This window comes from Chionomys nivalis, chromosome 16, assembly GCF_950005125.1.
Source record: "Chionomys nivalis chromosome 16, mChiNiv1.1, whole genome shotgun sequence".
Lineage (NCBI taxonomy): Eukaryota > Metazoa > Chordata > Mammalia > Rodentia > Cricetidae > Chionomys > Chionomys nivalis.
The window spans coordinates 48,782,246-48,807,654 of NC_080101.1; the positions used below are offsets into that span (position 1 = coordinate 48,782,246).

General features: G+C 40.5%; 1 protein-coding gene across 1 annotated transcript in view; it reads left to right on the forward strand.

Annotated features, from left to right (window-relative positions):
• The window catches only part of Prex2 (phosphatidylinositol-3,4,5-trisphosphate dependent Rac exchange factor 2), a 283,473-nt gene that overhangs the window by 213,418 nt on the left and 44,646 nt on the right, over positions 1–25,409 (forward strand). The window contains exon 35 of the mRNA XM_057790240.1: positions 10,599–10,713. Within this exon, the coding sequence (XP_057646223.1) occupies positions 10,599–10,713 (115 nt within the window). The remainder of the gene's footprint in view (positions 1–10,598; positions 10,714–25,409) is intronic.

Genomic DNA, 25,409 nt, shown 5'->3' on the forward strand with positions numbered 1-25,409 from the left:
AGTTTCAGAGATGGGTATGTGTAGCCTTCATAAAAGACTGGGCTCTGAAGCCAGTGTGTAGACTCTGAGTTCCACAGGAAGCAGCCATGCTACAAAGGCTCCTAGCTGACTCTATGCTATCTTTTAATTAAGCCATTGGGGCATCTCCCTTTCAGAGGTCAGAGCTCTGTCCCAGAATTCAGATTGACAACTTAATTTCCACCTTTGTGGGGAAATTTGAACCTTTTATTGAGGCACATAATGTTCTACAAACTTTAGAAACTATTTTTAATTATATACTTGTTAGATTTTTTATTATTAAGAATTTTTAATACAATCGTGTTTCGTTTTATATAGCTATCCCCATTCCCACTCCCTCCTTTCCTCCTGTCCCACCCTTCCCTCATTCCCCCTCCCCCATCCATTCCTCAGAAAGGGGAAGATTTCCCATGGGAAGTCAACAAAGTTTGACACTTCTCCTTGAGGTAAGACCAAGGTCCTCTACTCTATATCTAGGCTGAGTAAGGTATTCCTCCAAAGAGAATGTGCTCCTAGACTCCAGTTCAAGCACTAGGGATAAATCCTGGTCCCACTGCCAGTGGTCCTACAAACTACCTAAGCCTTACAACTGCCCTCCCCCCACACCTTCAGTGGGCCTAGTTTTGTTCTATACAGTGTATCCAGAATCAGTGAACTTTCACTAGTTCAGGTAGTTTAGGTTAGTTGTTTCTGTGGGTATCACCATTGTGCTCTTCATTCCTTTGCTCATATTAGCACTCTTCCCTCTCTTGGACTGGTGTCCAGTATCTGGGGCCAGTGCTTCATTGTAGATCTCCATATCTGCCTCCATCAGTTGCTGGATGAAGGTTCTATGATGACAATTAAGGTAGTCATCAATCTGATTACAGAAAAAGACCAGTTTAGGCGTGCCTCTCCACTATTTCTTAGAGGCTTACCTGGGGTCATCCTTGTGGATTTCTGGGAATTTCCCTAGTGCCATGTTTCTTGTTAGCCCCATAATGGTTTCCTCAATTGAGACATCTCTTTCCTTGCTCTCCCTCACTGTCCTTCCCTGTTCTAGAACATATTTCCTCATGTTCTCCTCCTCCCTTTCCCTCCCCTTCCATCCTGCATTTCTTTCCCACACACACTCCCAGTTTTCTCAGATCTTGTCTGTTTCCTTTGCCCAACAGGATCTGTATATGTCCCTCTTAGGGTTCTCCCCCTTGTTACCTAGCTTTTATGGAATCATGGTCTATATGCTGGTTATCCTTTGCTTTATGTCTAATATCCACTTATGAATGAGTACATATCATGTTTGTCTATCTAGGTCTGGGTTACCTCACTCAGAAGGGTTTTTTTTCTATTTCCATCCATTTCCATGTAAATTTTAAAATGTCATTTTTTTTCCCTTGAGTAGTACTCCACTGTGTAAATGTACCACATTTTCTTTATCCATTCTTCGGTTGAGAGACATCTAGATTGTTTCCATGTTCTGGATATTGTGAATGATGCTGCTGTGAACACCATTGGGCAAATGTCCTTGTGGTATGAGTGTGCATCTTTTGGGTATTGCTGGATCCTAAGGTAGGTTGATTTCCAATTTGCTGAGAAATCATCAAACTGATTTCCAGAGTGATTGTACAAGTTTACATTCCCACCAGCAATGGAGGAGTGTTCTCCTAACTCCACATCCTCTCCAGCATAAGCTGTCATTGTTGTTTTTGATTTTAGCCATTCTGACAGGTTTAAGATGGTATCTCAGAGTTATTTTGATTTGCATTTCCCTTATGGCTAAGGATGTTGAACAATTCCTTAAGTGTCTCTCAGCCACTTGCAATTCTTCTGTTGAGAAGAATTCTCTGTTTAGATTTCTACCCCATTTTTGATCTGATTATTTGGTAATTTGATGTCTAGTTTCTTGAGTTCTTTATATATTTTGGAGACCAGTTCTCTGTCTGATGTGGGATTAGTGAAGATCTTTTTCCATCCCATAGGCTGCTATTTTGTCTCAGTAAATGTGTCCTTTTCTTTACAGAAGATTCTCACTTTCAGGAGGTCCCATTTGTTAATCGTTGCTCTCGGTGTCTGAGTTGCTAGGGTTATATTTAGGAAGTGGTTCCCTGAGCCCATGCCTTCAATATACTTGTGACTTTTAAGCTTCATCTTTTGTCAGCCTTTTTGTGACTTAGCCCTTTCTGTAAGACAGGCTCAAGTTTTCTGCTTTCTTCACTTTTCTCTTTACTTTGGAATATCTCTTCCTTCAGGGACGAACTTTTTTTTTTTTTTTTAAATCTAGAAGCAGTGCCTTTTCTTTTAACCTTTATGAGAAACCTATTTCAGACCCATCCCTCCATTGTACTCTTATAGCATCTATACATTTCTCTATCTTTTTTCTTCTTTGAAGTCACTTATTTTTTCAAATCAGGGACTTTAATTCTTTAACTGCTGTATTTTCTGACAGGTCACACAAACTCTGAATCTTCATGGTAACACTGTACAGGACTGCTGGGCAGTCGCCATGCTGTGGGCATCAGTCCATTTAAAGATAGATACTCTTATCTAAGATGTAACATGTCCAAGGTAACTGTTCCTTAATTTTATGACAGTGAACCAAGCAATTTATTTTGAAATTTTTGAGTTAATAAATACAGATATTTGAATCTACTGAATGAGTCTATTGGTGTTTGATTAAAAGCCTTTAGACCTTAAACTAATCAGTATTTTCCATTGGGTTTTATACCTGTCAAGGGAGTGTTACATACAGATCAACAAAATACCAAAAGGCCCTGCAGAGGGTCTCCCATTTCTTCCTAACAAAAAGATTAGAACTCTAGGAAGAAATAAAGTTTGAGAAAAAAATTGCATCTCACAGTCTTCATGTTAAAGGCACACTGGATTTTATACTTTGGGGTCCCATCGACATTGGTTATGACAAGCACTTTTAGAAATGGCTGTAGTTTTCAAGGAAAGGCAAGAAGGGAGCCCCTGTTTTCAAAAACAAAGAAGTATTTTCATGATACCTGCCATGTCAAGAGTTACTCTGGGCTACTTGATGGGTATTTGTATTCACTTGAGGGGATTTTCTCTGGGAGTCCTTGAGCAGCTTCAGTCCTCCAGGACATCCAGTATCAGGGGTAAAGACCACCCACTCCCCTTTGGGATGGAACACTCTTATTTCCAGTGCTAGCCCTCTTTACCCTAGTCTTTAGACCCAGTTTTAGACAGTTTTTCTTTCAGTTACCTGGGAATTGTTTGGAGTCCTCTTCAGCCCAGGATTTTCAGAGGGGCAGGACCTACTCATTGGAGGATTCCCCATTCCCCATTAAGCTACCACTGGGGCCTCTTCCTGGGCCTCTTAGCCTGTCATTCTTGTGTTCAATTCTTCAAATCTCCAGAAGCCATATTTAAAAACTGATGTAGGGATAACTGACTGGGGAGACTGGTTACTGACTATATTTTATCATCATCATCTTCTTCATCATCATCATCTAATTGAAAGCTTTCTTTAATTGTCTGGAGCAGATTGATGAAATAAGCACCTAAAAAATTCTGACCCTAAGAAAAATCTAAATGTTTTAATTATACTTAGTGTAATCATATAGATGTTATCATTAAGTTTCATTTTTATCAATATTCTATGACTTAGCTCTTTCTGTGAGACAGACTTAAAATTTCTGATTTCATCTTTATTTCTTCTCTTTCCTTTGAAATGGTCCTTTACATTTGGGACAAACCTTTTTTTCTTTCTTTTTTTGTTTTTTTTTTTTTTTTTTTTTTTTTTTTTTTAGACATTGTTTCTCTATAGCTTTGGAGCTTGTCCTGGAACTAGCTCTTGTAGACCAGGCTGTCCTTGAACTCACAGAGATCCGCCTGCCTCTGCCTCCCAAGTGCTGGGATTAAAGGCGTGCACCACTACCATCCGACTCTTTTTTTTAGTTTTTAAGACAGGGTTTCTCTTTGTAACCTTGGCTATCCTGGAGCTCACTTTGTAGACCAGGCTAGCCTTGAACTCATTTAAATGTGTGTACCACCACCACCCAGCTCAAAATCTTTCCTGATTAAACTTCTTTGCCAAAATCTATTCATTTCGAATTCTTCCGCTACTTTGCACTCTCACAATGTCGAGAACTTTCTATCCCTTTTTTCTTAATTGTAGGTCCCTTTCTGTCTTATTTTCCTTTAAAAACTTAAAAGCCCAGAAACTGTGAATAGAACATAGGCCAAACATGTTAACAGCCCAGGAGACATTTTTATTTCCTTTTACAAACTAATTTAAGTGAACCAGTCTATTAGAAAGTTAATTCCTATAATAGCGGCTACTCAGAAGGTGCCTTTTAAAGAAAGCGTTGGCTTCTCTTTTTGGTCCACGAGGCAACAAAGGCACAAAAGAAGTCCAGCATCTCTGCCTTCATCCCCTGCCTGTCTCCTTCCCCCAGGTTGCCTGTTTGCCTCTCTATGTAAACTTGTCAATCACGTAAAAATGTCTGCCTAGTTATTTTTCCCTTCTGTCAAACTGACAGCACAGAGGTAAGTTGTAGTCACAAACCTTGGAACAACAGAGTGTATTAGGGCCACCAGGTGATGGTAGTTGTGTATCCTGGTGAGGCTGCACCCTGGAATATAAATAGACATCTTTTGAGGACCAACCTGTCTACTCAAGCAGGGAGAACTTCTCTGAACCATAGTTTAGAACCAGAACTGAGACAGCATTGATCAGACCTTAGCCTGCCTGACCCAAGACTGCCAAACTATATGTTTTTATTGTCTCTTGTTTCTGTCCAATCTAAAGCGCATGTCAGTAACCCAAAGATGGATTTGAGATAAATGGATTTCATTTGTCCATTCTACCTGAGGCACACTGATCAATCTACCCCATTGTTCCTCCCCATCAATCATATCTTTAACAGGTGCACTGGGATTGGTGGCTGAGCATAGCCTGTTTGGAAACTAGAGCCAGCAATGTTACCTTAAAACTCCAGTTACACCACGCAAAAACTCACACTAATTTAATGTTTTAAATTTATGCAAACATGCACTTAGAAACCAATTTGCTACCAACCAAACAATACACAAATTTATAAGGACATTTTGAGTGGTAAGTCCCAGGACAAATGGCTGACTGTGATACCTATTAATATAACAAAGTGGACTCTTACTGCCAGTCTCTCCCAGCATTGAAAAGTACCTGGTACAGGACTGGCTCCTCTGGCATGTCTCACTCCCTAGCCTACCCTGAACTTCACAGTCCCTGAGCCTCACTTCTTTCCTCCCAGCTTCACTTTCTTATATAGCTCAGCCGTTTTGGCTCTATGCTCTCTTGATGTTCCTGGTCCTCAGCTCCAAGCCTCCTCTCTTCACCTGTTTATCCTCTCTCCTATTCCTTTTCTTTTCTCTTTGTCCCCAACTCCCGCCCCTGCCCTACTCATGGCCTGGTCTATTCTGAGGACCACGTTCAGTCTAGACTTCTCTAGATGCCTCTGGCTCTTTTGTCCTTCAAATTTATAATAAAAACCTTATCAATCATGCCTAGGATGGTCATTCAATGAAAATAGTCTATACAAAGGTGTAGCCATATATATATATATATATATATATATATATATATATATATATATATATCAAAGTGATTTATAGTTTGTTTAGACTATTTATCATGCAGCAGGATTAGATTGTTGTTCTATTTTTTCTCCATTGCACAAAACAATCCTGCACCTAAAATCTGTTTGTATCCAACAATTCATAATAAAAAAACAAGATAGAAAGTTTGTGTCTCAGAGGCAAAGAACCTAACCTAATTTATTATGAGCCTCACGTGAGCACCCACTAAGAGCAAAATGGTCAAAGAGTGAAATCTTTCAGCAGACTGCAGTAGTTTTTCCCATTTCAGAGCTGGACAGCACAGGCTGATGCCCTGGAGATGGGAATATTTCCTGTGATGCCTTTTCTTAGGCCAAATTCCTTCACTTAAAAAAAAACTTATAATGAAGCTAAACTATAGTCTGCATGTTCTCTTGTGTGTCTGAAAGGAAAAGGATGGAAATAAAAAGATAATAACCTAAAATGCTCACTCTGAGTTCCCTACCTGGGCCATGTCACCAGTCTTTGCAGTATTACCATTAGTTGGGTAGCCCCAGAGCTTGTGTGGCTAATTTCCCTCTGTGTATCCCTGGAAACCATCTCTACATTATTGTCTTCTTATGCTTCTTTAGCACGTTACAAAGGCATGATTAGTGCATGTGGACCTGTGTAGTTTAAATTTATCTTTATCTTAGAGCAGTGGTTCTCACCTTCCCAGTGCTGCGACCCTTTAATACAGTTTTCTGTGCTATATTTCACTGCTACTTTATCACGGTAATTTTGTTACGTTTATGAATCACAATGTAAATATCTGGTATGCAGGATAAATAATATCACATTCATGTTGGGGTGGCAATCCATAGATCGAGAATCACTGCCTTAGTAAGTTTTGAAAGCACTTTTGGTAAAAAATAAATATTATATTTACTGGGAGAATATAGAGCTGAAAGCAGGGAATCATGCTTTCCCAAGGAGACAAGTTGAGGTTGAACGTCATGCTAGCAATAGAGGAGGAGGTCTGCTGTGCCTGAGGCTGCTAGCTTTATAGAAAGAAGTTAAAGTAAGGAAGTATGGTATGGGAGCCGTAGTTTCAGGAGGGATCCGGAGAATGGCGTGCATGGAAACGGCCATTCTCAATATGTTTAGGCTTTATAATGTTCCGCTTAGCAAGACTTACTTTTCTTGGTGTTACCCTAAAGTCACTTCTTGAGATGGTCTCTGGCCAATCTCTTGATGACAAGAGAATGGCTTTGGATGTTGTGGTAAATAGACCTTACAGGGAGATCTTCACAGGTAGCCACGATTATTCCATCTGGCCCAGAATGGATGTTGATAATTCTAGAGGAAAACTTGTCTACAGACCTAGTTCTAGTCATTAAAGATCATGTGGGGCTTTTGACTTTCTCCAAGAAACAGAAAAGCTAAGGTGACGTACAAGCTAGGAGCAGAGAGTAGAGCTATTCACCAGCAGTCAAGGAAACTTACCAGCATTTCACTAGTGCCTGTGGGAGAAGGACATGGGTCCGAGATACATCTCTGTGCTGCTACTTACAGCCGACTAAGAGGTAACATTTGGGGACCTTTACCCAAGTGATGCCAGAATTCCTAATGGGTTTATTTAGATGGTTAACATAGATTTAAGTGTAGACAGCAATAGACGGAGAACGATTTAGTCAAGCTTCTGTGAAGCCTTCTTAAGAGGGCTGTGTGTGTCTTCAGAAGGGTCATGTAGAAGATTTTGGTGATTTTGGGAATTTACTGCTTCAAGTGTTTCTAGGCAATTCCTCTATCCTTTGGAGAGTGGGATCCTGAATTGCCTTGGACAAGAGTCTGTGACTTGCTAGTTTCAATTCTGTTACTATAATCAATGTGCAGACAGGAGCAACTCTAAGAAAGAAAGGGCTTATTCTGTTTCAGTTCCATCATTGGGGAAGCCAAGGCATGAACTTGAATCTTACTTCTGTGGGTTTCAGCCCCTTATTGAGGGGAGTCAGAGCAGGCACTAGGAGCAGCTAGCCATATCCAACATTGAGAGCAAAGAGAAGTGAATGAGGACCAGCCTACCACACCGCTCATTCTCTTTCCTTTTATACAACTTATGATACAAACCCAGGGAACGATGCTGCCCACTTTCAGGCATTGGTTCTTACATTAGGAACACAAACAAGTTACTACAGACATCTCTACAGTAGAGAGTTTGTTCTCTCTACGGGCCACCATAACTTGGGCAGTTTGTATTGAAACCAGCTTTCTGGGAGATTCTAGATTGTGTCAAGCTGACCCTTGCAACTCTCCATCACACATGGGTAGAAAGACTGCCCATGGGATTTAATAGTTTTTATTATAAATGGTGTTTACTGTCCTGTATATGGGAGATTCCCAGATAACTGCAGGTTTACAATTGGAAAAGAAGAAAGTCCATATTTGCTCTTGTGAATTTAGGCCTTCGTCATTGCTATTGTTAGTCAGAAAAGATCCCAGTAGCAAAGTCAGATCATTAAGGCCAAGACAAATGAAAGAAGTCCTGTATAGCCCAGATGGATGCAGAAGATGCCAAAAGAGAACAAGGAGATGGCTTTGTTACCCGAATTCCAGTGTAAAAACACCACCTCTGAGGGTGCCGTGGACTCTCCCATGTTACTGCCCCCAACAGAGACAAGCAGTGGTGACGGCAGAGTTAGGAGTGTGTGTCACTGTACCCATGTATGGAAGTACACGTAAAGCCCAGGACTGGCCCCGAGTCTGTGTTAAGGGCCTGATAGTAAGTTTGAGATTTTATAGATAAGAAACAAATAAGATGGCTAAAGCCTGTGTAGATGACATGTATGTGATAGCGGGCATGGGCTTCCAGAGATGCCATCACCATTATCGCTCAAGATGAGTACTCTGCTTCCCACGTGGGGCTAACTCAGCGTGGGTAAGTGCCATTGTCTGGGACATGTTGTGGCCCCCATAGACTCATGTGTTCCCCCATATGTTCCCCATAGACTCATGTGTTTGGGCACATGGTCCCCAGTTAGGGGCAGTTATAAACCCTTTAGGATAGTGGTTTCCAACTTATGGGTCACAGCCCCTTGGGAAAACTTGGACCTCCAATAATATTTGCATTACAATGAACAGCAGTAACAATATTACGGTTATGAAGCAGTAGTAAAAATAGTTTCATGGTTGGTGGTCCCCAAACATGAGGAACTATGTTCAAAGGCTGCAGCATTAGGAAAGTTGAGAACCATTGCTTTGGGAAGTGGTACTTGCTAGAGGAGGGATGTCACACAGAATAGGGTTTCCTTGAAGTTTTATGCCCCAGCAGGACTTCCCGTTCTCCCTCTTGGCTTCCTGTCTGTGGTTGAAATGTGATCACTCTGCTCTTGATTGACAGGCCAGCCTCATGCCTCCTGAATGCCAGGCCTTCCTCATGTTTCTGCTGCCAGGCCTCCCTGCCATCACGGCTTACGTCCCCTTTGTAACTATAAGCTAAATAACCTTTTTTTTTTTTTAAGTTGCTTTTTCTCAGGGTCTTGTGTTACAGCCGCAGAAGTGTAACTAAGGCTGCGGAAGTGACTTCATCATGGGGGCTCCTGTCCTTCAACGCTTATTCCTTCAGGGAAGTTTGATCCCTTATCGTGAAGATGGTTATTGATCAGTCCTATCATTCCTAGAATCTGACGTAACTACAGAAGGAATGACATTAGAGGAAGTTGCTATATGAGGCAAAGGCAAAATAGAGCCAAAGTGTCAGAAAATACAGCGGGTCAGGCCAGTAGCAGGGGTCCTTGTTCAGCTTCCACCCCAAGCATCTCCTCCTTCTCTGTGGGATCACTTGCTGTGTTTTTCTGTCCCAGCCGGAAACCATAGTCTGAAAACATTAAATAGAAAATTCTGGAAATAATTGATACGTGGTTTCAATTGTATGCCATTCTGAATAGTAAGATGTTTGTCTAACTCGAGCATGAATGATTAGCCTTTGAGTGGCATCTCCATGCTTATGTTAGTCACCTACCTAAGAGCCTCTGGGTGGATCATAGCTATCAGGTCACTGACTATACAGGGTCTCAGGGTTTAGTCTCAGCTAATGCTGAGTAATGAGTAATCGTCCCAACATGCACAAAGAATGATGCTGGCAATTGGGATGTGCTAAAGAGAGGCATAGAATGCTACCTTCCTGGGAAAAGGTTAACACTCTCGACTGAGAAAGATGCCGAGTAGGACTAGCTCCTCTACTATCATTGTGAGGTTGAAGAATTCTTGTACTTCTATGATCACACACAGTACATAAGTGCTTAGTGAAAATAGAAAGGGCATTACACAAGTGTGTGTGTGTGTGCGTGTGTGCTGTGAAAATCCAGTCTCCAGTAGAACCCCTGGTTTCAGTATCTGCTGCAGGTCTGACGTTCAATGCATCCCGCATCCCGCGGAGGAAAAGACAATTGCATGCATGTCCATGGAAACAAATTGGGAGAAAGATCTGATTGTAAGGGTGACAAGGAAACAAGGTGAAATCGTTGTGTGAATTTACCCTGTGACTTGTGCAGGGATCAGAAGCTCTTAGGATCTCGCCGCTTTCTCTTCATGGGCAGAACAGGGGATGCGAATGCAAATGCAGATTTCCACTGCCTCCCTTTCCCCCCACTCCTATCCCCTCATTCCACCCCCTCCCATTCCAAAAGACTTAAGTTTTACTTTGTTTTTAGAATACTTCTTGGGTCTGCAGTTTCTCAAAATAATCAACTGAAAATAATCCTCGAATTTTGGGGTAGCATTTTCAATTCTTCTACAATGCATTCAATGTGTTTCAAAAGTAGAAGATAGTCTAAACCAGAAATTTCCTTTGCCTACTTAACAAGAAAACAAATTTTACCAACTGCTTGATATATATTTTGAGAGCACAGGGCACATTTTCGTTCATTTTTGGAGGCATCTGTTGCATATGTGTTCATACTAGACACTCTGGTGTAGCTGTTAGAAATCAGCGGGGTTAGAGGCAAGACACAGAAGCTGAGTTCCAAGACTGTGTGTGAACGGTTAACTTGTTTCTGCAGCCTTGGAGAGCATGGAAGGATATTGCTATAGAGACAATGTTTCCGTGGAACAGTTTCAAGCCCAGATAAACGCCGCCTCCCTGGAAAAGGTCAGACAGTACAATCAGAAGCTCAGGTATGTAACCTCCACTCTTGTTGACTTAGCCTTGCTTTTCCTATTAGGCTGTTTGTTTGGGCCACATGAGCAGGATTTGTAACATTTTCATTAGCTTAGATTATTGGTATTTCCTATGGTATTTATAATGTTTAATGTCTCATATACCCTAATGGCTATGCCCCATGAAAATGAATAAGAAAAAGAGTTTTAGAATGTTGTGTGCTGACGTTTTAATTTCTAGAGAAAATGAAGGGATGTGATTTAAATATAGCAGGGGAAATTTCATTATTTTATGTTGTGGCGACATCTACAGTAAGGGTCATTGAATTGCTAGGAAAATACTTTCTTCCATGTGCCACTAAACAGCTGGCCCCTTGCATGGGGGCTGAAAAGCTCCATATGAAGATATGACAGCTATATGCATATTTTTGAAAAATATAACTTTATCCAAGTAAATGACACAACTTTTAATATTATATGTCTTCCTACACCATGACTGTGTTGTTATTATAGATATTAGCAGAGTTGAGAGCTTTTGAGGATGGATTCTTCCCTTATAGTTGACTTTGAACCTAACCTATTTCTCTGGTAACACCACAAAAGAAAAAGTCAGCTACCCTCTCCTCAGGATTTAAAATAATATATGGTAGAGTGGTGATACTCAGTGTTTGGTTGAGACTCACTAAGGGAAAAAGCTACTTCCTCCTGACTCAAAGAATAGACTCTGCTTTCTAGCTCAAGTCCTGCCTGGGTACTTGGCTTTCTCATTGGCCCTAAGATTAGAACATTGTGCACTACTGTCTTCTGCAGCTGGGCCTGACAGTCACCTGACTAGAACACCGAAGCTGAAGCTGTGCTGAGGAGACAGGAGGAATAATTATCCCCCATTGAGATGATGTACTTCCACTGCAGAGAAGCCCTTGGTGCCCCATGCCACACTGCTAAACCTGCCTGATTTTGTTTTCCCTCCTTTTACATCCTAGTCAAAAGGCTGAGCTTGCTCAGGGCTTTTTTTACTTATGTTGGAAGGTGTCCCTGTTCCCTTCCTTTCTACTACGCAGCTGCTTTGCTAAGCATGAGGGCTTTCTTGGACCCAAACTCAAAATGGACTGACGTTTTCTTCCTCTTCACCATCTTCCTACTCTGTGCAGCTTCTGAGATTTACACCTTGCCGGTCCTATTGTTTTTCCTTCCAGACGCTAATAAAATGATCCTCAAGATTCCTTCTATAGCCATTTTAAAATTCTGTTATTAGTAAGACTAAGACTCCAAAGGGGGAACTACAGATTTCCTTGATTATGTAATAGCAAGGAAATGACTTATAACTAGCGGAAGGGAACTGCACTGTAACTTAGAAGCTTTTATTTTCTGCAATTATTAGATCCCTCTTTCTCATTCTCTTTCTCTGTCTCTCACTAGTTGACAAATCACTTGTAAAATTACTTGACAAATTAAACTTTTTTAAACACTTAGAAAGGTAACATACAAAATAATATATTTCATTATAGTATTTTTATGTAGACATACGGCACTATACTTTATTCTTATTCATTCTCTCTCCCTGGGGTCCACTTTCTATGCCCCCCTTCTCTCTGCCCTCCTCTGACCCCCTTTGTTCCAGCTAAATTCTTCACTCCTCTATTTGCATGTCTCCTGCATTCCATTGCTGTGTTTTCCTCATCCCTACCCTCTCCTGAGATCTCTTCCTCCCCTCTCATGATCCTCTTTATAATTTCATGATTTTACATACACACACACACTCACACACACATATGTGTGTGTTGGGAGGGAAAGACTGAGGACACAAGAGAGAGTTATAGATTTATACTGTCATCCTATAAGACAGTGTGGTGCCTAGCTTTATGAGTCTGGGTTATTTTGCTTAGCATTTATTTTTAAAGGAAAAAAAAAGTCCTAGCTTGTGTCTTTGTAACTCAAAAATAATATTGTGCCTCTCTGCCACACACATACACACATATACCACCACCACACCACACCACACACACACACCACACACACACACCACACCACATACACACACACCACACCACACACACCACACCACACACACACACCACACCACACACCACATACACACCACACCACATACACACACACCACACCACATACACACACACCACACACATACACCACACCACACACACACACCACACCACACACACCATACCACACACACACCACACCACACACACACCACACCACACACACACCACACCACACACACACACACCACACCACACACACACACACCACACAAATATACACTGCGACTACTCTGAAGGTTGAAGATTAAATTAATTCCCAAAATGACCAGCAGGGGGTGTGTGTTGGTCCAGGTGATTTTCTTTCTCTAGTAATGCACACCTGTCCCTTCTCCAGTGCTCTCTGCTTCATCCGCCATTTATCATTGTTAGGAAATTTTAAGTTCCTAATCTTTTTTCAATTATTTATTTCCTCTTTCTTAGCAAATCCAATCTGAGATTCTGATGATTCATTTTCAATTGGCTTCTCCTATTTTAATTTTGTTTCCTTGTCTACATCACTGTTCCTCAGAGCTACAAAATGTACTAACTCTTTTCATAGGAAAGAAAAGTGTTAACCTTAAATCCATAATCAGTTTGTTCCTAACTCCCCTAATAAGAAGCATTGGCTTAGGAAGCTTAAGTTCGGTCTTGAGGAAATCTTCCCATTGATGATTGCTAAAGAAGAATTTTGCCTTCCCAGCTGGTGAAATATATCCCTAGGTTGTTTTTGAACTATATACAAAATTGAAGCTTTTCTCTAGAACACGCAGGCTTGAGCATGCATCCGTAGACTCATTTTAAGAAAATAGACCATTGCTGTAACACTGTCTCAAAGCACCAGTCTTGTTTTCATCCGCTCGGTGTTTTGCTTCCAGACCATGCCACCCTCCTATTTGAAGGTCTTTCATGATTTCCTGTTGTCTCCAAGGGAAATATCAAGCTCCTTAGTTTGGCTATGAAGCTCGTACATGACCCGCCCTAACTTTCCTTTCTCCACAGATGCACCAATCGTGTTCTCCTTCCTGACTGTGCCTCAGACTTGCCCTCTCTTGACTCCTCGTCTTCATTAGCATCTGCCTTCTCTGCTCCCAACTCCCGAGAAAGCTGTGCTTATGATTCATCTTCTCACACTGGTTTAGTCTTCTTTGTATTCATTTATTATAGACTTGGAATGAATCCTGGGTAGGAGACATTTCAAAAGATGCCTAAGAGTTTAATGTACAGCCAACATTGGAGACCAGCTCCTAAATCAGAAGTTCTTTAAAGGACAGTCCCCCAGATCAGCAATGGCAGTGTCTCTGAGAGCTTCTGTAAACCTCTTGAGTGTGCCCCACCGCCTGGGTTGTAACAAGCTTTCCCCATGATTCATTCTTTCTCACACTCAAATTTCAGAACCACTATCTAGACCTAAATGACTGAGCAGCCCCCTCCCAATGTTTTATGTTAATTACAGCTGTCAGTTTTTCGTCTAGATGATGTTATTGTTATACATCACTCACCTTCTTTATTGTAATATCAATTCTTTGAGTTGAGGGATTAGCTGACTTTAGTGTCCCCTCTTGTATTTATCAAAATATTGTTGTATAAAAAATTCTCCACAGAGGTGCATTGAATTACGTTACTGATATTGGTTACTTTTGTATTGCTCTGGCAAAATGCTACACACTAATAACTTGAGAGAAAAGTTTAAATCATGGTGATGGGGACACAGTGCATTATGGAGGTATAGTAGGAGTTTGAGGTGGTACCTCCTTCCTTCTTGGCGATCAGATCACAGAGTCAGACCCACGCCAGAAGCAAGTATAACATTCAAAGGCTCAACCTTAGTTACCTCCTTCTGACAGCTAGTATCCACATCAAAACTCCACAGGAACACTAAACTTTATCCTAATAACGTTAAACTCCTCACCAATTAACCAAACATGATCCAACAATATTCTATGACTAGCCTGTGGCAGACTCTTCACTTCCAGACAGCACCACCAACTGGGACCAAATTATCTAAATACATGCGCTATGGGGGAGATGCCATATGCTCTGTTTAAACTGTAACAATGATATTTATGCTGAACTAGCAGAAAGTGATGAGGAGTAAGACCTAACTTCCTAATTCCCAGGAGTTTACTTTAATCAGAAGTTTGTGTGTGTGCACTCATGCACGTGCACTTGTTTGTGTACATACATACATACATACATACATATATCTATATATGTTTATTTATATATCTATATATAATATCTGACAGGATGGTTATCAATGATTGTGAAGAAAATAGCAAAAGTGTTGCACACAATTCTGCTTTTATAAGAAGTCATTGTAATATATCTCTCTTCAAGAAAGGTTTTTAGATGTAGGTACTCCTTGGTAAGAAAAACATTAGGTGCCTTTGTCAGTAATAACCTGCTATCAGTCTGCCCTCCTTGATACACATAGATTTCCTGTGTACAGGAAGGCAATTATCTTCCTCCTTTCAGAAGTGCCTTCTCCTCTTGCTTGTTTCTTGAAAATGTAGTCAATTTCTTCCTTAACATTTTCCTGTGGCTTTGCCCAGATACTTCACCAATCTGCTTTTGTTTTTCAGAGCCAGGAAGTAATATTGACCATTTCAAGAAAGCTGACTGACCCTCTTAAAAATAGAGCTTTTTTTTCCCATTCCCCATAACCTTAGTGCCTCTTTCACTCTTTCAGAACAACTCATTTAATACTGAACGTATTTTATTTGCCCATTGGATTTCAGAAAACATCTTTTTGGCCTTCATCTGTGTGATTAGAAAACATCCCTTCGATGACAAGCTTCAGAAAATAAACTCAAGCTAGTATAAACAAAACAATGTATTGACTGTGTGACGCAGACATCCAGGGCTGTGGTGACTTCAGTCTGGGGTATAATTGCTCTCCATTCTGTTTGGCACTCCTTTCCTCTGTGTGATGTATTTCAGTCTCTCATCTGGGCAAATGTGTTCACTAGAGATCAATGTTACTCATAGAATGAGAGACAGTTACCCCTGCACCACCAGCTCTACTGAAGGATTCGGGAAGGACTTGCAGCTAGAGCCTAGTCCTTTCCGAGGACCTTGAGTATGATGGGCCAGTGGACCATCACACGAGAAGGGTTCCGTGAGAGTAGAAGCACTGGGTGCTATTGGTGTGGAGCAGCCTAGAGTAGATGGGCATAATTGTCGACCTAGCAGAAAAGATGGACGTCAATCTTACCAAATCTTTAGGATATTTGGAGTCAATCCCATGAAAGGAAAGTTATATGATTATTTAAAATCTCAATTTCCCTTTGTTATTGTTATCATTTCCATTTTAGGGAAAAGGTAAGTCTATCCATCCAATGAGTGGCAAAACCAAACATTAAATCAAAGAACTATTTTTCTCTAATGACACTAAGTTTTTTTTTTCCTATACAAGGCCATTGCAGTGAGCAGAGTAAATTTTAATTTTTTAATACTGAAAACAAAAATTTCTACTACTGCTTCCTGTTGTAAGAGGAGTGGGCTGGCCACGCCCCGCCACCTGGCTGGCTTAACCCCCAAAATAACCACACAGAACTTGTATTAATTAAATTACTGCCTGGCCCATTAGCTCTAGCCTCTTATTGGCTAACTCTCACATCTTTTTTTTTTTTTTTGTGATTTTTGGGACAGGGTTTCTCTGTAGTTTTTTTGGTTCCTGTCCTGGAACTAGCTCTTGTAGACCAGGTTGGCCTCGAACTCACAGTGATCCGCCTGCCTCTGCCTCCCGAGTGCTGGGATTAAAGGCGTGCGCCACCACCGCCCGGCTAACTCACTTCTTGATTAACCCATTTCTATTAAATCTGTATATCACCGCATGATTGTGGCTTACCGGCAAGAGTCTAACCTACATCCTTCTCAGGCAGGAGGTGCCTCACTGGCTTCCATGGCTATGATTTTGTACAATCATTCATTCATTTACCCAACATATTTGAGGTTATCATAAGAGGAAGAAAGACATGAGACACGTGGTGTTTGAATATTGCATCACAAGGAGACATCCTTGCCAGGACAAAGGGAAAGTAAAAAAAAAAGTAAAATGTAGATAGAAGTTTTTGTTCTGCCCAGTCCCATAGCTATTCAGTTCCAAAGAAACACACAGAAGCTTTTATTAATTTTAAACCATTTGGCCTATTATCTCAGGCTTATTATTAACTAGCTCTTACAACTTAAATTAACCCATAATTCTTTAATTCTTAACTATGTTTAGCCTTGTGGCTTGGAACCTTCATCAGTGAGGCATTCTCTTCTTGCTTCCTCTGTGTCTGACTGGTGGCTGCATCTCTGCTTCCTCTTCCTGGAATTCTCCTCAACTGGTCATCCTGCCTATACTTCCTACCTGCTTATTGGCCAATCAGCATTTTATTAAAACAATATGTGACAAATTTTTACAGTGTACAAAAGCATTATCCCACAGAAGTAAATCAATCCTTGCAAATATTGTGTGGTACTTTTGCCTCAGGTCTAAGAAGATGCCATCTTGGACTTTGTCCTGTAGCCATTGCAACTCGAATAGAATGATACAGGGGTACCAAGTGGTACACCAATGATAACGAAGCTGTTGGCACTCCCTTGCGAGGAGCAGGAGACCCGTGCCTGGGATTTACCTTTTGATTCCCACTCCATCACCCACACCAGCAGCAAGTGATCTAGAAGTAAAGGTTGATTAAAAGCCAGGCCTTATGATGCAGATTCTATGAGGTCACCATCCATATGGGGCAGAACATTACAGTGTTGCTGCTATATTCCTGTAATTAGCCCTCCAGCTATGGTCTGCAAAAAAGCCCTGTAAACTCACCGATCTCCCAAAATTAGACTTTGGGAAAGTCTGGCACCATAGCCCTGGTCCTTTTCTGAAGATGCCTGCTTGGCTCTTTACCCTGTGAACAAGGCTGAGCTAGCATAAATAGTTCCAAAATGTTTCTAGAATATAAACTCCTTCCTAAACCAAGCCAGAAATCATTGATTCATTTATTTCTGTTTATAAAATAAGGAAAACAGCTGAAGTGTTTAACTGTGAAATTCTGACAAATTCAGGAGTTAGGGAGTATTTGCAGACCCTGATTTCAGCTCCATTACCTGCTCCATTCTCTCTCTCTCTCTCTCTCTCTCTCTCTCTCTCTCCTCTCCTCTCCTCTCCTCTCCTCTCCTCTCCTCTCCTCTCCTCTCCTCTCCTCTCCTCTCCTTTCCTCTCTTGTTCTTCCTGGCCATGATCCATCCTTTCCATCAGCCTCATTTTGCCATGCCCTACTTAAAGGCAATTTATCATTACTAAAACCTTTCATTTTTAACTCATCCTCTACTGCAAAAATCACCACAATGTGGTGAGTAAGGCTATAAATTGTAAATGAACAATGTTCCCTGTAGTCAAGAAGTCCTTGAAGTTTTGGGTACTTAGGAAATGATTTTTTTAGTATTACTTTTAGTGTAAAATGAGTAGTAAAATCAAACAAAATAAAAAAGAAACAAGTTCTGCATTAGCTGATACCATTTATTATTTATATGAAGTGACAGCTTCATACCGAATTTACAAGGACTGATGATCTGGGGTATCTGAATGTAAATCCATCATCTTTACAGAACAGGAGAAAATTACTCAAAGCAATGGTTCTCTTAAGATGTGCCTTTGGGAGTAAAGAACGGTACATGCCCTTTAAAAAGGTTTTTTTTTTTTTTTTTTCTTTTCATGGGCTGAAAAAATAGCTGAGATTAAAAGCCTGCACTACTCTTGCAAGGACCTGGGTTTGTTTCCCTACACCCATTACAGCGTCTGTAATTCTAGTTCCAGGGAATCCAACACCCCCTTGTGGCTCTGTGGGTATCTGAACTAACACGATGCATGCACAGACAAATAGGCAGATACACTACACATAAATAGAAAACAAATTTAAAGGACTTTTAAAAAATTCAAAATATGCTCTTGATGATAAATAGAAGAAGCATAGTGGTTTTATGTCACAAAAATTACTAAACATCCCCATCTAAGAGCCACACGTTCTGGACAGTATTTTCAACTGAGAAAATGACAGCCAGAAGTGTGTTTTGATTACTCCCATGAAGCATGTCAGCTCTCCACCTCCACAGGGAGATTTATGTCCGCGAATGCGCACTGCCGACATAGGGCAGTGCTGCTGCATGCTGGGGCTGAGCTGTCATTTCACAGTATTAGGTCCAGCTGTCAGACAACAGGAAAGGGGAAGGGGCAGAACCCTTTTGGCTGTGGTGTGCTTTGCAGTCCCTGGGTTCACAGCTCATGTCCTTGTTTCTCTTGCTTTGGTGGCCTCACATGAGACATGCCACCCATTCCTTGGTCGTATGGCAAACAGTGCAACCGAGGCTGAAGTGGAAAATATTATTTCCTATTGATGAGTGCATGTGTAAGCCATATTAAGTCAATGAAAGCATCAGCCACTCTGAGCAAGCAGGTGAGGGAGAGACAGAGAGCATTAATTAGCATGTCAACTGTTGCTGTCTTTAAATTCCTTTTCTGTATAGAGCACCAGTTTTCAGAGTTAAATGAGATGATACATTTTTAAAATTATACCGAAATCTTTTTTATTGATTTTTATTGAGATCTACATTTTTCTCTGCTCCCCTTCCTGCCCCTGCCCTCCCCTTCAGTCCTCTTCCAAGGTCCCCCATGCTCCCAATTTACTCAGGAGATCTTATCTTTTTTTACTTCACACATAGGTTAGATCTATGTATGTTTCTCTTAGGATCCTCATTGTTGTCTAGGTTCTCTGAGATTGTGATTTGTGGGCTGGTTTTCTTTGTATATATTCATCTCCTCTGTAGTGTTTCTGTAGTTTTTACTCTGCCTCCAGCAAAGTTGGTTTTGTTTGTTTGCTTGCTTGTTTAAAGTGTCCATATCTTGGCATCTCTACAACTAGCTGTAAACCAAATGTGTACTTCAATTCCCTTCTGTTTTCAGATTGAGGATGCCGAATTTTCAGGGTCTTGCAGGAGGAGTAATCCTCCTGGTAGGAAAATGAACCACGTCTGTGAGGAATTCGAGTCAGTTTGGATGTTTTTACATTTTCTAGATTTCTTTCTTATGTAAGAAGTATATGAAGGAACCACAGTTTACAACTGCAGGTTTTACTTAAGTGACAGATTTTCCCACATAGGAAAAGTATGCACATTCTGGGGACTTAACCGTTTATTCAGCAAATACCACCTGCCTGCCATGTACCAAGGACAGCACTACCTGCTGGTGGCATTGCAGCAGCTAAGAGCCTGCCTGTCAGGATCAGTTCGCCTTTCAATTAAGATAAATGCTAAACCAAATTCTCCCTAACAATTATTGAAAGTATGTGAGACAAATAATATCTAGGCCTCTGTCCAGGAAGAGAATCTATCCCACCTGCTGGGGGGTAGGGGGGTGAATGACTGTTTCAACTAGGCCTCTGTGCAGAAAGAGAATCTATACCATCTGCTGGGGAGTGAGGGTGGTGAATGACTGTTTTAGGAATTGGTAGTTGCTTGAGAAAGATCCTTTAAGCTGAGATCTGAAAACAAAATGGGGTGGCCAGTGTTTAGGGGAGAGGGTCTGGGAAGTAAACTTGTCAGTGGTGGCAATTATTTCCCAAGAGAGGGAATGACATTTGCAAAAGTCCCAAAGGCAAAAAAATAATAATAATAATAATTGTAAGGTGTGACTGGGGCTCCAGCTTACAAGAGGAGAATGTGAAACTGATCTGTAAATGGAAACCCTTTGTTCCTTTTTCCTACTTTCCCTTTCAGCTGCTCCCCAACTTCTACCAATCCATCCTTGACCCAGGACACACTTCAGCTCCATGGCCTTGTGTTGGAGGTGTAATTATTTTGTAATTATTTAGAACCCATCTTGAATTCATCTTCCTGCAGGATGCCGTCTGTTACATCTAAAACTATAATTAATCAACTTCTTTCAAGCTGAGCAACTTTTAGAATTGCATTAGTTTTGCTGGGGTGAGGGAACTATGTGATTTCCTCAATAGGATGAGGGAAAACGGATGGTAGTCTATATACTCCCACATGGTTGTATTGAATTAGAAATCATATTAGTTGCAATGCATGGCCGTACTCTTTTCATATTATTATCATATTGAATTTATTTCACTTTCTGGTCTACTTTGTTTTATATCCAATTTTTTTTTTCAGACCATTTGAAGGGGGCAGATGCTGGCTCTGTGGGAGATCTCTCCAGAAAATTTATCAGTAGAGTCAAGGTTCATAAATTTCACATGAGATGAGAACAGATAAAGTTGGAGTTGTGGTGACATTTTGAAAGCAGCATATCTCTTTTTTATTTGAAAAGTACTGTAATTCTGTGAAAGCTGACACCATTGTTTTACTGAGAAGGCAATACAGTGGCATGTATATTAATGTGCTAATCCTGTTTAGCTCACCTAGGCTGTACTTTTTGAATTCAGTATCATTCCTTTGCCTTTGAGAACAAATATTTATTTACTTTCACCTTAAAGGAATTCTTAACGTAATATTTTGGTAAGGGGAACATGGGATTAGAATGGCTAGTCTAGGAGTTTTCACATTTTTGTGATATATCCCCGCATAGAGTAATATTTATCAGGAAGAATAGTTATATAGTCTGACAAGCAGAAGCAGATAAAATCATCTCCATTTTCTGAGAGTCTTCGGAAAAGAATCATCTCTACCTAGATGCTAGGAAACTGTTGTTTCCCATCTGGAAACTAAGGAGAAGCTACTGTTTTCCATCGCCAAGCTAAGAAAAGACACTTTGTTTTTGCCAACATAAAAGGAAGATCAGAATACTTTGTGCTCAGAACTTCTTTTGGAATAAATGCAAGTTGAATATGTCAGAGAAAAAAATAAGCACACCCTAAGAGTTAGTTAAGGAAATATGCTGTGTTAGGGAAAATGCCCAATGCTTGTGGAAGCAAAATTGATTTTTCACTCTGCTGACTTTTGTATCTGATCACAAGGACAATCTTAAAATGGCATAACCAAGGCACTTTAGTCACGCTTTTTGATGAGTGTTCTTTCTATTGCTTTTGTTGGTCCCTTTTTGCTGGCTTTCAGATTTTGTTTTGTGGATGTACCGGGAAAGGTGAATGGATGACTATAAATTACTTTTAGTTTGATCCCAGAGACTTTGATAAAGAAGGCATGTTCTAACTTAGAAGGAAAGAGTATGCGTATATTGAAATCCTTGGTTGGGATGGGAACCACAGCATGAAGTGTGTCAAATGAGTTGCCTGGTTAGACAGTTGAACAGAAGGCAGGTTCTGTATTTTGTAGATGCAAGTTTGTGAAATTCTGTCACTCATGTTGACTTTTCTTGGCTTTTTGTACATTCAGGCCAAATAACTCTAGTTCCATTGCTGGCCAGTTCCTCTGTCTCTCGCTCGGCATACCTTAGATTTCTGCCCATATGCCCTATCTCCCTGCTTCTTCTCATTTAGTCTTTTCCCCTTTGAATTTCCTGATGTGTCTATGTTAACTTGTGTTACCTTATATTCTTGTAGTATTTGTCTCTCTTTTTTCCTTTTTATCCATTTTTTCCCTTTTTGATTTACACATTGCTAACAAAATGTCTACTAATAGATGATTAACAATTATGTACATATGTATAGAAATGCCCAAACGTAGGTCAGCCATACCTGGATGCAAGATGCAAACAGTGATGGGTTCCTGGACAGCATCACAATGACTTCATGAGTCTCTGGAGAACAGTGTTGAGCCAGTGTCAAGTTGGAATGGAATTCTCTAGCTACTCCTATCCTGCTTGAGAAATTGTTACATCTGATTCAGTAATATTTGCTGTGCACCTTTTTCAAGTGAAATGTATGTACAGCATTGTGGATGCTGTAATGATTCTGAGTGTTCTAGGAGATCTGTGGGTAGCTGAAGTAAGAAGGTTGTGAGGGAGATTTTCCAGTGAACCATGGCTCTGATAACAGGAAACTCAGAAGAGACACATATAGTATGAACAACTAGGGAGCTCAGGGTCTGGACACAGTGCTGCCAGATGACATAATGGGTGAGTTGTGGAAGGAGAGAGGACCTATTTCAATGGATGAACAAAAGCACTGTGGAACTATGAGGCATGGGGGGTAAATCAGCAGGGTATGCAGGCCATGATATACTCCAGGCACATCCTGGGAAACTTGGGCTTAAGCCCTCCTCCTGAGTGCTAAGCAGTGTGGTTGGGGAGGGTCGTTCAAAGAAAATGGAGGCCAACATTGAAGACCTGTTAGAAGTAAGGGAAAAACCAAAGTGGAGATGGGGACAGAGAGAAAGAAAACAAACAGAAGATGGAGAAGGAGAGAGAGAGAGAGAGAGAGAGAGAGAGAGAGAGAGAGAGAGAGAGAGAGAGAGAGAGAGAGAGAGACTGCTTAGGAAAACTATTAAATTGTCAAGGTAAGAGCAAGTTAAAGATAATAAGAACCCTGACATTGAGAAATGAAGAAGGAATGTAGGAAAATGGCCAAAGAGACTGAAATGGTTAGAATTCTGGTGGTAGTTGATAATACGAAATGTCTCTGGAGTCCAATTCTGAGTCAAGCACAATTATATGTTGTCTTCATAGTTGTTGTACCTTGTGACATATTACTGCCAGAGAAGGGTCATCTGCATCAAATTTAAATGCCATCAAAATGTATCATCGTCTCTATTCAAAATCTAAAATAAAGGATCAAATGTATATATTATATTTAGTACTCTGTAGTAAGTGTCAAAAGATAACTTCAAATTATCACTAAATAAAAATATCTTATACAAATAAAGTTGAACTTAAATATGATATTTTCATTTTAGTCTGGTCAAATATTAATACCTTTAATCATGCCAAACTGAAAACCTACAGTGGTGTTTACCTGTGGCTTATTTTAAGAATTTGTGCACAGCGACAATTCCACACTTCTCCACTGTGTTTTTGTTTGTATGGATTTTGAACTTCTTCGGCTTTTGAGATCAGTAACACAGACATAGAAGTCAATAACGTCCGGGGACTAGAGAAATGGCTCAGCCATTAAGAACACGTGCAACTCTTACAGAGAACCCAGGTTCAATTCCCAGCTAACAATCCCCTCATAACTCCAATCCCAGAGTATCTGCCACCCTATCCCTGCCCCTGAAGACACTGCACACATGTGGCACACAGACATAATAGCAAGCAAAACACTCAAACATAATCAACATTAATTTAAAACATTAACTATCTACATTCTGAATATTCCATGGGGGAGAGAGATGAGCAAAGTCCTTACTAGTCTTACAGAAGAGGCTTTTTGGGTAGATATAATATGACATTCACTGTATTTCTTAAGAGCTTTGTGAGAAAAGCAAACCAGAAGACTGTTTAATTAATCAAATGGCAGTCGGCTCCCAGTGAGAGAAGCATAGAGTAAACATGAAACTCTGCTGTGTCGTAGAAAAGAAGAAACAAGTGATGTCTGAGTACGAGTCTCCACTGGAGCCTGCTGCACTTGGAGCCCAGATCCCTGACTAGAACCCCCCGACTAGCCACATCAGCTGGGGCAGGCTTTTAATGTCTCCAGTTCTGTTTCCTGTTCTGTCTGCTGGAGCTAATTATGATTCATAGGCTATCCTATTAGCTGAGAAGTACAAGTCTTCAAAATTTGCTTAGCATGCAGAAGAGCTGATCCCAGAGAGTTTTGTCTGAAGCTAGGCTTTATGGGTTTCCTGCAGAGCAGCATAATTGGAGAAAAAAATTAATGCCAAACAATTCTCTGAGTTGCTTGGCTCTGGGGTACCTGACCTCATTGCCTACTAAGATGCCTACTAAGAAAGAATGAATCTATAAAAGAGCTGTGCAGAGTAGGCCAGGAGGAGCCACACTCTAAGAGGTTTAAACACTTAGGAAATGGTGGCAAGATCCTGCTGCTGCTGCTGCTGATTTTTACTAAAGTTATTGGAAGTTTAAGTTAGGGCAGACCTGGATTAATTTTGGCAGTGTGTTCCTTGGTTTTTTTTTTTTTTTTTTTTTTTTGTTTCTTACATGTATGAGCACAGCTCATAAGACAAGTGGTATTTGTGCATGTACATCTTGTGGTAAAAGAAAAAAAACATTATTCTTTGTGTGGATTTTTTTTTGTTTGTTTTCTTGACCAGTAGTTACCATTCAAAGACAATTCAGTACTTATTGACAAAGAATCTTAATTGAAAGACTCTTGGAAATGGTGTCACTCTTCGGAAATGTCAGAAAATTATTCGTTTATTTGCTCAAATAAGATATGTTGACTGCTTGCTGCCCATGAACAAAGATGATGTAACAGAGGCAAACTGTATATCGACTCTGTCTTAGGGATGTTTATAGTTTACTAGAGGGAAAATGTAAACAAATACCTAAGAGGAAAATGAGCGGGATTTAAGTTTATGGATGCTTGGGCTTCTGGGGCAGTGAAGAATCACCAGCTCTAAGGAAAGCCAGAAGACATGCTGCTGAAGAGAGTCTAATGACATCATCTAGTGACATTCCATCACTAGAACACTGTACTGTACCGCCTGAATTTTACCAGATAAGGGGAAGCTCGTCTTTGAAGTTTTCATTGCTTTTATGTAATTACTGTATGTGTGTATAAAGACATCAGAGGACTGTTTGTGGGTCCCAGGGATCTAAATTAGGTCCTCAATCTAGGTGGCAAGCTCCTGTACACTCTGATCAAT